The 12,633-nt window shown below is 49.8% G+C and overlaps 1 protein-coding gene across 1 annotated transcript; it reads right to left on the bottom strand.

Annotated features, from left to right (window-relative positions):
• Positions 1-3,659: 3,659 nt before the first annotated feature.
• RSPH9 (radial spoke head component 9) lies at positions 3,660-12,604 on the bottom strand. Its single transcript, XM_078610071.1, has 5 exons — positions 12,217-12,604; positions 8,605-8,764; positions 7,280-7,403; positions 5,898-6,044; positions 3,660-4,836 (listed from the first exon to the last, which is right to left on the bottom strand). The coding sequence occupies exons 1-5, from the start codon at positions 12,450-12,452 to the stop codon at positions 4,676-4,678; spliced, it is 828 nt and encodes a 275-aa protein (XP_078466197.1). The 5' UTR covers positions 12,453-12,604; the 3' UTR covers positions 3,660-4,675.
• Positions 12,605-12,633: the final 29 nt, after the last annotated feature.

A 12,633-nucleotide genomic window follows, 5' to 3' on the forward strand; every position in this document is an offset into this window, starting at 1 on the left:
TAGGGCACCCGATGGGCCAGCACCACCACTTGCCAGTGGCCACGACTTGTTTGTGCCCCATCCTGGACTTAATGGGGAGGGCGCTCGCTTTGCAGGTGATGAGAACAAAAACGACCCCATCAAAACAAACAAAAAATAGGGACGCCCCGGTAAAACCACAAGTTTCAAACAAGAGACACAAACCACGCGTACAGGAAACACAAAGCAGCCTCTGTCCATTCTGCCCCCCCCATCATCATCAGTCGTGCACCGTCGTTATTCTCTCTTGCCTTAGGTCACCTTCAAAATAACTTTAAGCAAAATGTGACCCGACTGGCAGGCAACAGCGGCACAGGGGAATAGACAACTGTAGACAGACAGGGAGCACTTTCAACCACCCGAACTGTTTCTGTGTTAGCGGCACAGGCGTGCTGATAACGCTGTGTTTAGAAAAAGGTTTTGTCCACTCCATCCACCACATGACTGCACTCCCCCCATCAATCTGCTCGTTTGGGCTGCTGGAATTTACGCTCCCACACACGCAGACACGCACGTGCGCACACGACGAGACGAGTGTTGTTAGAGAGCACCTATTAAGGCCGGCACAGCGCACGGAGGAGGGGAGGGGGCCGGAGTGGTGTTAGGGTGAGGTCATAACCCTCCCCCCCCCGTGGTGATGTGGCCACATAGCGCACCGGGTACTCGTTTAATGTCGACTCGAGAGGAAGTTCAGGTCCGTTGACCGGGATTTAACTCACGTGGCCGAGAACTTAGCGTGGTGAGCGAAGCATAATTATACGTACACGGATAGACCGATAGGCAAGTGTTGTTAGCGAGCACCTATTAAGGCGCGTTTGATGGGTGGGTGAGTTGGTATGTATGTTGAACCTCTTTCGCACCGTCCGTAGCCAATCGTGTTCATGGGAGGTGATAGAAATGGAGGCATACACAAACGCCCAACCACATTTGGCCCCCCGGTACGTTATTAATGATGTTGGCCATGCACTGATGCACTAATGGCTCGTTGTTAATATTTTTTTTGAGAGATTAAACAAAAAAACACACCATAGAAGTTTCGATCATCTGACCATCTTCAGGCATAAGGACTTTTTAAGCCAAAGTGAGTGTTTAAATAACATTCTAACCGAAAGACATACAAAAGTATTCAAGGAATGCATTCGAGTATTATACAATTTGGAGCATGGGAGACAAGGGGGCGGGGTTTCGTTATAATTGAGGCACATCAGCGAACCGCACCAATATGCATGCTGCCAACAAGGTCCCAGCGCGTTAGATGGGTGTGCTCATTATCACTGGGCTCATCAGCACTTGCATCTTCTCAAGCACATCATTCCTAAATCCACGTGAAACTCTTGCATCTGCTCTACGCAGTGGTTCTTAACCCCCTGGGGGTGCGAGATGCCCCTTCTGAGAACCAAAGGGGTGCAAGGCTGCAGTGAAGGTAAAGAACCAGTCTTTTTCGATTTAAAGCTTTCGTGACTGCAGGGATTCATCTTCTTGGTTCTTTCGGTAAAGTCACGTAGAAGGGAAATAATAAAATAATACAAATAAAACATTATAATATAATAATATTAAATGGTTTATTTTTATTATTTTATTATTTCCATTCTACGTGACTTTACCGAAAGAACCAAGAAGATGAACCACTGTCTTGTACCTAATAACTAGCTGGTGTTCAATTCGTGCGGCATCCACGAGCTCTTAATGCCCCCTGCCGGCCAGGAGAGAGACACAGCAAGGGGTGGGAGGTGGAATTATTCAGCCCCCCAGCTTTGCAGAAGCCAGCGAGCGGGGGGCCCTTTCCTCGGCATCTCCTCCCTCGCGTCTCCCTCCTCCCCGTCTCGTCGCTCGCACGCGACTCTCTCCCAGCCTCATCGTCGTCCCGTTAATTACCCTCCCCCTCGTCGTCCGTGTTTATTAAAAGTCTCCGTGTGCTCATTGTAAACAGTGCGTGGGTGGCGCCACTATCGGCTCCGTGCCATCTTCTCCACTTGGGCCAGCTGTGCGCAACCTGTGTTCCGCCCGAAGCGTGGTTCACTTCACGCCCGTTATTAATCCAAAGCCCTCGTCCCTCTCAAGACTGGAATCCGTTCCGGATTAAGCTAGTGCGGAGCTTGTAGCACGTGTTATAAAGGGGCCCTAAATAAAATAAAACATAAATATTCAAACACAAATGTTTTACTTGCATAGTAAAGTAATTGCATTTTTTCATTTTGCTATACAGCCAGATAATACGACAAATCGCTAACCTTAAACACCCAGTCGTTCATAAAAGTTGAAGGCAGCATAGTACTATAGTAATAGCGCAAGTGCTGAATCACTGAACCGGAATTGATAGCTTGAAAGCATTTAGCGCGGGGCCATTGAAAGTGCGGGGCCCGTAGCATATGAAGCTACTTTTGCTACGAGGATAATCCGGCACTGACTGAAATGGGTGTCCAGTTCGCTCCAAAATCCACGGTTCGATTTCCGACAAAGGCGTCGACTAATTGGCAATTACTGGGGGCTGCATCGTTCTTGTGATGCAAGACGTTAGGGCACGTCAACCATCATCATCATCGTTGTTATCATCATCATCATAATACAGTGGGCATTCGTCATACATACTGTTTCATCAGCCACGATCACTTCGGGATGAAGGCCTCGCAAAGCTGTCTCCGTTTCACACGGTCGAAGGTCGGCAGTTGAACGTTCGCGAGTGAATTTAAGGATGCGTTGAGTGCAATCCCTCATCTTTCTCCCTTCACCTTGTCCAAACACGCAGCGCCGTTGCACACTCTCTTGTATATTTTCTCAATACCTAATTCTTTATGACTTGCAGATTGCGGTGAGGTGGTTGCCAAATATGAAAATGAACCACGATCTCTTATGAGAGGTTAGTTTTATCAACAGCCGAGAATCCAGAACAAAACTGGAGACATGGGAGAGAGAATGCATCATATTATTTACGGAGTATTATTAGGGTACCATTTGCCCAGGAAAGCCTCACAGAGTCTCAAGACTATTTTCAGGAAGGCCCTGCAAAGTAATTCCTGTGAAGAGACCTTCAGGAAATTCACCAAACTATTTCACTTGTTGATGCGGTTGAGAGATACAGCATGGGATAAAAGAGATTGAGGAACAACGGTGATTATACTCTTCAAGCAATCAAAGATGAATGTTACACAATGGACAGCTCCTAAGATGGAAGAGCTTGACCTGAAATGGGACTGCATTTGTGAAATTAATGCATGTTGTATCATACGGTCCAGAAAACCACTATGACAGATTAAAGACACATATCCCCATGTGTGCCAAGCTAAAAACTACACATGTATTTGTTTAAAATAATTGTCCCAATAGAAACGTTGCTTTCCAACAGGTGCCCCAATAATGAATCTCAACGGGTCTTCACCTGCTCAACAAAAATACAATTACCAATAGAGTGGATGGCAATTTGGAGAGTTGAAGTGTGTGGACTTTAAAGTCAATCGCCTTTATTAAGATCCAGGTGAGAGTCCAATGACACAGACGTCTCCCTTTCAAGGGGTAGAACCCCTATCACTGCACATGAACACCTTGCCACCAACCAACCGATCAATATAATTTATAACCACAAGCCTCACACACAGAGCACTACAGAGTGGCGAGGAAGACCGACACACACATGCAGAGGTGGTATTTTCCAACGCAAATTTATTAACATAATACCCGGCGCAATGGGGGCTCCACAGTGAGACAGCATGTAGAAATGATGTGAGATGGCGGTGGTGGAAGGGTGGAGTGAACCATACTGCCTGGGGCACGGAGAACGGATGAAGCCCTGGGCCATCTTTGAACTGCCCCGACCCAACATGTCCTCTATTAAACTCAACTCCCCCCCCCGCCCCACCTTGTCCACTACCAGTGCATTCCAATGGCATTTCCAACCTGGAACTCGGTGGTGCAAGTTAACGTTGTCTGTGGGAATGGGAATACAGCTCATGCTGGGTGGGAAGGGTTTGGGTAGTGGTGAGGGAGTAACAGGAATTCGCACTCACGCATGGCCGGTGATTGGATGAAATTATAGGGAACCCGCAGAGCGTCAATATTTACGTAGGGCTTGTGTCTGAGAACAAGACGCACGAAGAGCAGTTGATTTATGTATTACATGGTTAAACATGCCCCTGTGCATATAAAATAAGGCATTATGAGGTTCCCTTCAATTCCCACACTGTTGCAAGCCAATACTTGTGTGAGTGCTATCAACATGGTACACGCATTACACTGCAATCCCAGAGACTCGGGATAAATTCTCAGCCACAGATCACGTTATGACCAGCAGCCACCGCATATTGGAACCTATCCTGGTTCTTCCCTAGCTCAACACAACCTGCAATTAGCGCCCGCCACTCTTCAAGTCGGCCCCGCCTAAAACGAGCACTTGGAGAAATGTGGCCAAAGAACGCGAGCGCTCAGGAGACAAAGGCGGCCGCATATTTTACAACCCTACCGATTCATGGGATATGCTACCGATTGTTTTTCAAAGCTAATCGTACCACTTTGTAAATGTAAACAATTTTTACTTTTAAACATAAGTTTGCAGCTCCAAGTAAAAAAGAAAAACAGCAGCCCTTCTCATAATCCATAGGTGTTGGCAAAACATGCGGCCGATGTGCGTGGCTCTGGTCACACATGTGGTGCCTTGCCCTGCGGTCTAGATCATGAAGGGGAGGTCGATGTTCTTCTCGCCAAGCCCCATGTAAATGTAGCCGTGCCGTGGCGTGCCGGGCACGTGGTAGAAGGTGAGGCCCGGCCACAGCAGGCTGCGCAGAATGACCAGCGCCCCGCCGCGCTCCAGCTGCAGGCTCCAGCACCCTGCCGCACATGCGCACACACACAAAGACAAAGATCCCCCGTATAGCCTAAACAGACTGTTGGGGCAAGTGCTGTTAGAGAGCACCTATGAAGGCTGGCACAGCACACGAGGGGGTGGGTGGCCAACACCACGTCCGGCCGCCTTTGTCTCCCTAGTGGCGATGTTTACACACCGCACCAGGCTGAGTCGACCTAGGGGAGGCCCACAACCGGTTCAGATAATCGTGATTGATATTGGCCGTGAGCAGGAATTGAACCTGGGTCGCCAGGTTCGTAGTGCAGCACACTAACCACTACACTACCGCACACAGACGCACAAGCACACACATACTCATACGTGCGAGCACTCACACGCATCCCAAACCAACACTCTTTACTGAAGCACCAGCTTGGATTAGTAGGCATAAATTTAAGGAAATTAAAGATAAGTCTAAAACATTTTGAATGCTCATGATTCATGCTAAAAATCATGCACGTAAGCAGGGCTTATTTCAGCCGGGTCTGTCCAGGTTGGTCACTCAGAATATATTTATGTGATGATGAGAACACCACATTCAGTGTACCTCTCACTATTGCTGTGGCAACTAGTCACATGCCGAATTCAGTCTTCCAGTGACTCATCAAATATGCGGTGAGAAATTAAGCTGCGTGTGTAAGAATGTATTTTTTTTTAATTCGTGCAAATATTGTGCACGTTACCTCTAGGGTAATACAAAGAATGAGATGGAACACATGGAAAAAAAGACAATGCAAACAAGGTCGTGCAAATTAGGCATTTAAAACCATAACTTCTTGAATCATAACCGAGAATTGTGGTCAACATATTGTGGTCAACATATTGTGGTCACGTCCCCAACGCTTTCACGTGCTGCATGCTCCAATGAACCCATCTTCACTCTGACCTCTCTTGCTCTACACAAGAAGCCCTAGACAGATGCTGATATCTCTTATTTTTTTACCATTCATGGAATTGTCAATTGAAAAACGGTTTAACCACTATTCTGCTTGTGACATTTTCCTCTCATGCGTGGCGGTCACTCAGACGTGACGGTCATTCATACCTGCCGGCACGTCGTGTTCGATGGGGTCGAGGAAGTCAAGCGCTGGGTCCAGCTCCGCTCGCTCGAGCAGAGAGAGTTTGGGCAGACGCTCCGGGCGTCTCCAGTGGAGGTATGAGCGCAGCTTCCCAGCCTCCTCCAGTGAAAGCCCTTGCACCCAGCGCCACAGATATGCACAGCAGACACGCACGCACGCGCCACACACACACACCACACACACACACCAACTTTAAAAGTCTCTGTATTTTTGACGATTTCCAACTTAGGTTGAAAGCATTTATGCATGTTTGTGAATATGTAATGAAGGGGTGGAAGGGGGGGGGGCACAATTAAAACTCGTCAAGAAATTATCACTTTCAATGCAAGCAAATTTCACTATGCAAATATTTCCTGAAAGCTAATGGCATGAACGAGAGAGAACAAAACAGACAAAACAAAAAAATATTGCACATACGAGAACAACATGTATTGATGCTTAGAATGATCCTGACTCTGATTTACGACACTCAAAGCATGGGGGTGGGAATCTTTACATACCGATTGTTCACAGTTCTACAGCCAGTGACCACATCATTTGGACTGCACCAGATCTCATCAGATCTCTGAAGCTCAGCAGCTTTGAGACTTGACATTGCTTGGATTGGTGACCTCTACGCATGACGTGTTATAGGCTATAGGCTGCAGGGCTGCACAGCGGACAGCAGTAACCAGTGCAGCAAATTCCATTGTTATTCTTATATTCTCGGACATCTATGCGCCCTGCCTTCATCAACCCGCACTGAACAGCAATATGATCAAATAACCCCCCATGACCCATCCAGCAGTCGATTTAGAAAGGAATACATGTATATAAATATTGGAGCACCTGCGATTTTCTTATAATATAAAGCCATCTAAGGCCCTCTCTAACGCATGCTCTTCCGCCAGCAGCGGGGTGTGTGTAAGCAATTTCACATTTACTCTGCAAAGCACCGTGGGGCTTTACATGTACATTCATAGCTACACAATTCAACTGTATGGGGTGGCACGGTGGAAAGATGTTATCTCCCTCGCCTGGTATACAGGAGGTCGTGGGTTCAATCCCGACCCTGACGATGCCTGTATATTTGCAGTTTGCATGTCTCTCTCCCCGTGGTCGTGTGGATTTTTCTCCAGGTCCTTCGGTTTTTCCCTCCACATTTAGAATAAACATGCATTTAGAGTATTGCTGCTATACATTTCCACGTGATAAGCAACTTAGTTGAGCTATAATATGTGGCCAGGTCGCATCTGCAAAAGAGCTATATAGCTCAGTCTGCATCATTACCTGGTAAAAGAAAATAGAAAAAATAGTATTTGAACTGGGGCTGAAGTACTTGAGCGGTTACTTGTCCTGCACCACTAACCTTGGAAAGTTGGGTTGCGCTGAACTCTGCCGAGTGGGGTGCGCATGAACGCCCCGCGTGGCACCACCGCTGCCTCGTGCTCGATGGCCGTGATGGTTGCCGCCAGCCGGTCCTCCTCCTTCACCTGCACCTCGCCAGGTCACCCACGCAACGAGCACAAACGACATCAGCATGAAAATCAGCAGCAGTGGCAGAATTTTAGTTTTTTTTACACGAAGGGCCCTTTGTCAATCAACGTCTACACGAGGCGCTCGCTACGCCGTGCAGATCCTGGGGTTATTTGACCAAAATTGTCCACGTTGGTCAGCGCAGATTGAATGCTTGGAGCGTAGACTTTTAAGCAAGGTATAGTAGAATGGGTTTTGCACCAGTGCCCTCTGCTGTCCACCACGCAGCCCTGCAAGTGGGGATGAGTTTGGTGGGCTCAGGGAGGTGGGCCTTCATTGATGGGTGTGGTGGGCCAGAACAGTAACCCCGATTTGGTTTTAGAGGCTCAAGAAGGCTACCCAATCTCGTCACTGTGGCGAGATGTTAACTACCTCGCCTGGTATGGGGCCATCCATTTAGTACTTACGCATGGAGGGGGGGTTAACCCAAATGCGTACGCTTGCGTATGGGGGGGGTTTACTGACAATGTACGTACGCATAGGAAACGGGGGGGGGGGGGGGGGGTTGAAGCCTCGATAATGATTTGTCTACATTGGCCTTCAAATTAGTTATACAGTCCGGCGGTGGACTATCTGTTTGCTTAAACACGTTAGTATTATTAATCCTTGATCGTTTCTGCGTGGATTAAATATCGGCCATTCTATAGGATACTGGGGGGGGGGGGGGTGCATCAAGCGTACGTACGCAGGTGGGGGGCGGGTGTAAAAAGTACACGTGCGTACAGGGAGGGAGGGAGGGGTCAAGTTTTGACAGGTTTTTGCGTATGTACTAAATGTATGACCCCTATACAGAAGTTCGTGGGTTCGATCCCGACCCTGACTCGTGCATATTTGGAGTTTTCATGTTCTCCCGGTGGTCGTGTGCATTTTTCTCCGAGTCCTCTGGTTTTTCTCCGGGTCCTCCCGTTTTTCCCTCCACATTTAGTAACATACGTTTAGAGTATTTGGCTACTATATATTTCCACATGATAAGCCACTTCGTTGAGCTATCATTTGTGGCCAGGTTACTTCTGAAACAGAGATACATAGCTCAGTGAGCCTTACCTGATAAACAAAAAAGTTTCGTTTCAATGGTTGCTGATCAACTCTCCGCCATACAAAAGAAGAAAAAAACAGGGTCAGAACTTAGGGGTCAGCAGTGTGCAGCTCTCTCATCACCGTGGCCTCCTCGTCCGTGACGTGGGCCTCCCCATTGCTCTGTTGGCCGCCCTGCTCTGGCTCCAGCTTGTGCGCATACGAGGGGTCTCCCTGGAAGCGGGCACGCAAGTCGGGCACCTCTGCGCTCTGCACCAGCAGCTGCCACTTCAGTCCGTCCAGACTGCAAGGCGCAGGTGTGCATACACATTGCATTGTTAATTAACTTCATTGATCATTCGTTCAATCAATCGTTCAATCAGTTTAACCCCAAATAGTTAAGTCAAATGAGGGCCCAATGAGACGAAGTATGCGGTTTAAAATGCACGCCTGGGATCATTAGAAAGTACTTTGCTAATTGGTGGAATATTGATGAAGGAATCTTGTGAGAGACTGTGATGTTGGAAATAAGTAGTGGGAGAACGATGAGTATTGTTTAGAGGTAGTTATAGAAGGTTATTCTGCAAAGATCCGTAACCCTAATAACGTTAACCCTATCTCTATCTTCCCCATCTGTACCATGCTTCTGATCTACACTCGAATGCTAACCCCAACAACTGAAATAACACGAACGCCAACACGCCCCAGTCATCTATACAGCACGCTCCTGCCCTAACCCTGACCGCCTATCCCCTCTTTTCCTCGCCGGCACAGCGTATTCCTGCACTAACCCTCACCCTGGCCCTCTTTATCTCTCTTCCTCACCTGCACCAACTCTGAGCCTCCTCTCCCTCCTCAACTGTGGAGCGTGGTCTTGCATTCTCTGAGACCCCTCTCCACTCTCCACTACTCACCTGTACAGCACGGCTCCTGCACTATAACCCTGAGCCCACCTCTCTCCTCTCCACTGCTCACCTGTACAGCACGGCTCCTGCACTATAACCCTGAGCCCCCCTCTCTAATCCCCACTGCTCACCTGTACAACACAGCTCCTGCACTATAACCCTGAGCCCCCCTCTCCACTCCCCACTGCTAACCTGTACAACACGGCTCCTGCACTTTAACCCTGAGACCCCCTCTCTACTCCCCACTCCTCACCTGTCCAGCACGGCTCCTGCACTATAACCCTGAGCCCCCCTCTCTAATCCCCACTACTCACCTGTACAGCACGGCTCCTGCACTATAACCCTGAGTCCCCCTCTCTACTCCACACTGCTCACCTGTACAGCACTGCTCCTGCACTATAACCCTGAGCCCCCCTCTATACTCCACACTGCTCACCTGTACAGCACTGCTCCTGCACTATAACCCTGAGCCCCCCTCTCTAATCCCCACTACTCACCTGTACAGCACGGCTCCTGCACTATAACCCTGAGCCCCCCTCTCTACTCCACACTGCTCACCTGTACAGCACGGCTCCTGCACTATAACCCTGAGCCCCCCTCTCTAATCCCCACTACTCACCTGTACAGCACGGCTCCTGCACTATAACCCTGAGCCCCCCTCTCCAGTCCCCACTGCTCACCTGTACAGCACGGCTCCTGCACTATAACCCTGAGACCCCCTCTCTACTCCCCACTCCTCACCTGTCCAGCACGGCTCCTGCACTATAACCCTGAGCCCCCCTCTCTAATCCCCACTACTCACCTGTACAGCACGGCTCCTGCACTATAACCCTGAGCCCCCCTCTCCACTCCCCACTGCTAACCTGTACAACACGGCTCCTGCACTATAACCCTGAGCCCCCCTCTCTAATCCCCACTGCTCACCTGTACAACACAGCTCCTGCACTATAACCCTGAGCCCCCCTCTCCACTCCCCACTGCTAACCTGTACAACACGGCTCCTGCACTTTAACCCTGAGACCCCCTCTCTACTCCCCACTCCTCACCTGTCCAGCACGGCTCCTGCACTATAACCCTGAGCCCCCCTCTCTAATCCCCACTGCTCACCTGTACAGCACGGCTCCTGCACTATAACCCTGAGCCCCCCTCTCTAATCCCCACTCCTCACCTGTCCAGCACGGCTCCTGCACTATAACCCTGAGCCCCCCTCTCTAATCCCCACTCCTCACCTGTCCAGCACGGCTCCTGCACTATAACCCTGAGACCCCCTCTCTACTCCCCACTCCTCACCTGTACAGCACGGCTCCTGCACTATAACCCTGAGCCCCCCTCTCTACTCCCCACTCCTCACCTGTCCAGCACGGCTCCTGCACTATAACCCTGAGCCCCCCTCTCTACTCCACACTGCTCACCTGTACAGCACGGCTCCTGCACTATAACCCTGAGCCCCCCTCTCTAATCCCCACTACTCACCTGTACAGCACGGCTCCTGCACTATAACCCTGAGCCCCCCTCTCTACTCCCCACTCCTCACCTGTCCAGCACGGCTCCTGCACTATAACCCTGAGCCCCCCTCTCTACTCCACACTGCTCACCTGTACAGCACGGCTCCTGCACTATAACCCTGAGCCCCCCTCTCTAATCCCCACTACTCACCTGTACAGCACGGCTCCTGCACTATAACCCTGAGCCCCCCTCTCTACTCCACACTGCTCACCTGTACAGCACTGCTCCTGCACTATAACCCTGAGCCCCCCTCTCTAATCCCCACTGCTCACCTGTACAGCACGGCTCCTGCACTATAACCCTGAGCCCCCCTCTCTACTCCACACTGCTCACCTGTCCAGCACGGCTCCTGCACTATAACCCTGAGCCCCCCTCTCTAATCCCCACTACTCACCTGTACAGCACGGCTCCTGCACTATAACCCTGAGCCCCCCTCTCCTCCGCTTTCCACTCCACACCCGTACAGCGCGGCTTTCTGCAACCCTATACCCCCCCTCCACCACCGCCAGCTCCTCCTCCCCCTCCTCTCTCACACTCACCTAGGCCTCGGCAAGGTAAGGTAAAAGGTAAAAAGCAACGAGCCTACCTTTACCCTACCTTTTACCTTACCACAATACAATCACTCTACCCTACCTTTTACCCTTTAGCAGGTAAGGTAAAAAGCAACGAGCCTACCTTTACCCTACCTTTACCCTTACCCCATACAAATTACCCGATTACAGGGTAATTACTGGGGTACTACTACACAAGAAAAAGGTTTATAACGGTAAATGCTAGGTAGAGCGCTTTATTCATTTAGAATACTCTCGATTATTCCAATTTTACACGCTTGTTGATGTCATTGTTGTCGTTGTTGTTGTCGTTGTTGTTGTATCCTCAAATCTTGTAACTCAATTTTAACTCACTTCACAATGTGGTATCGACTGCAAACTTGGTATAATTATGTCATACTGATGACAATACTATATTCTATCAGAAAAAAATATATATTTTTTTAAACATGATTTTTTTATATGTTATGTTTCGGCTTGGGTCTAATTGTCCACAGCCTCTTACGTTATGGCAAGCTTCGGGGCCACTTCCTGGAGTCGTGGAGTTCTGCCATTACTCGTACATTTCATTAAAGCGTGTTTTTAAATATATTTTTAAAATATTACTTATTAAATGAAGGCCACGGACTGCGCCACGGAGCTTTTAGCGGTAAACAATGCATCGTATTTACCAGGTAACACTTCGCGCTACCCTACCCCTTGGCATGTCGACACCTCTACCCTTTCCCTTGACCCTTTTACCCGGTAAAAAAAAGGGTCAATGACCTGACCTTGCCGAGGCGTATTCGACTCACCTGTAGAGGGTGGTCCTGCCCGTGAGCTCGTCGGCCCCGTCTCTCACGCCGTCTGCCACCAGGTAGTCGCGTCCGCCGAGCGCGACCACGCGGCCCCACAGCCGCACGCCGCTCAGACGCATCAGCGACCCCGTCTCACGCAGTGACACGCGCAGCGCGGCCGCCTCCTCGGGGCTCAGCGTCAGCCCCGAGCTGGACACGTACTCCATGCACTGCTGCAGGTCCTCCGAGTCCATTGCGTGGTCGTTGTTGTTTTAATTGGGGATGAGAGCGACGGCGTTTGTTTGTTTGTTGGGGCTCGAATTGGGAGTTGCGGTGGAGGTGGTCGTGGTGGTGGTGGTGGTGTCAGCGCCGTCGCTATGGTTACCGCGCGCGCCGGCGTTGCCGTTACCTTGGAGACCGCTTCCTTATATGGGC

The sequence above is a fragment of the Lampetra planeri genome, chromosome 33 (genome assembly GCF_965212315.1).
Source record: "Lampetra planeri chromosome 33, kcLamPlan1.2.h2, whole genome shotgun sequence".
NCBI classification, from domain to species: Eukaryota; Metazoa; Chordata; class Hyperoartia; order Petromyzontiformes; family Petromyzontidae; genus Lampetra; species Lampetra planeri.

What these genes read in the sequence shown, in the direction of transcription:
- RSPH9 (XM_078610071.1), bottom strand. Translation starts at nt 12,452, where the DNA reads ATGGACTCGGAGGACCTGCAGCAGTGCATGGAGTACGTGTCCAGCTCG. An exon ending in GCGCAACCCAACTTTCCAAG is followed by an intron (nt 6,045 to 7,279) that starts GTTAGTGGTGCA and finishes GCTGGGTGCAAG; the next exon opens with GGCTTTCACTGGAGGAGGCT. An exon ending in CGAACACGACGTGCCGGCAG is followed by an intron (nt 4,837 to 5,897) that starts GTATGAATGACC and finishes CATGTGCGGCAG; the next exon opens with GGTGCTGGAGCCTGCAGCTG.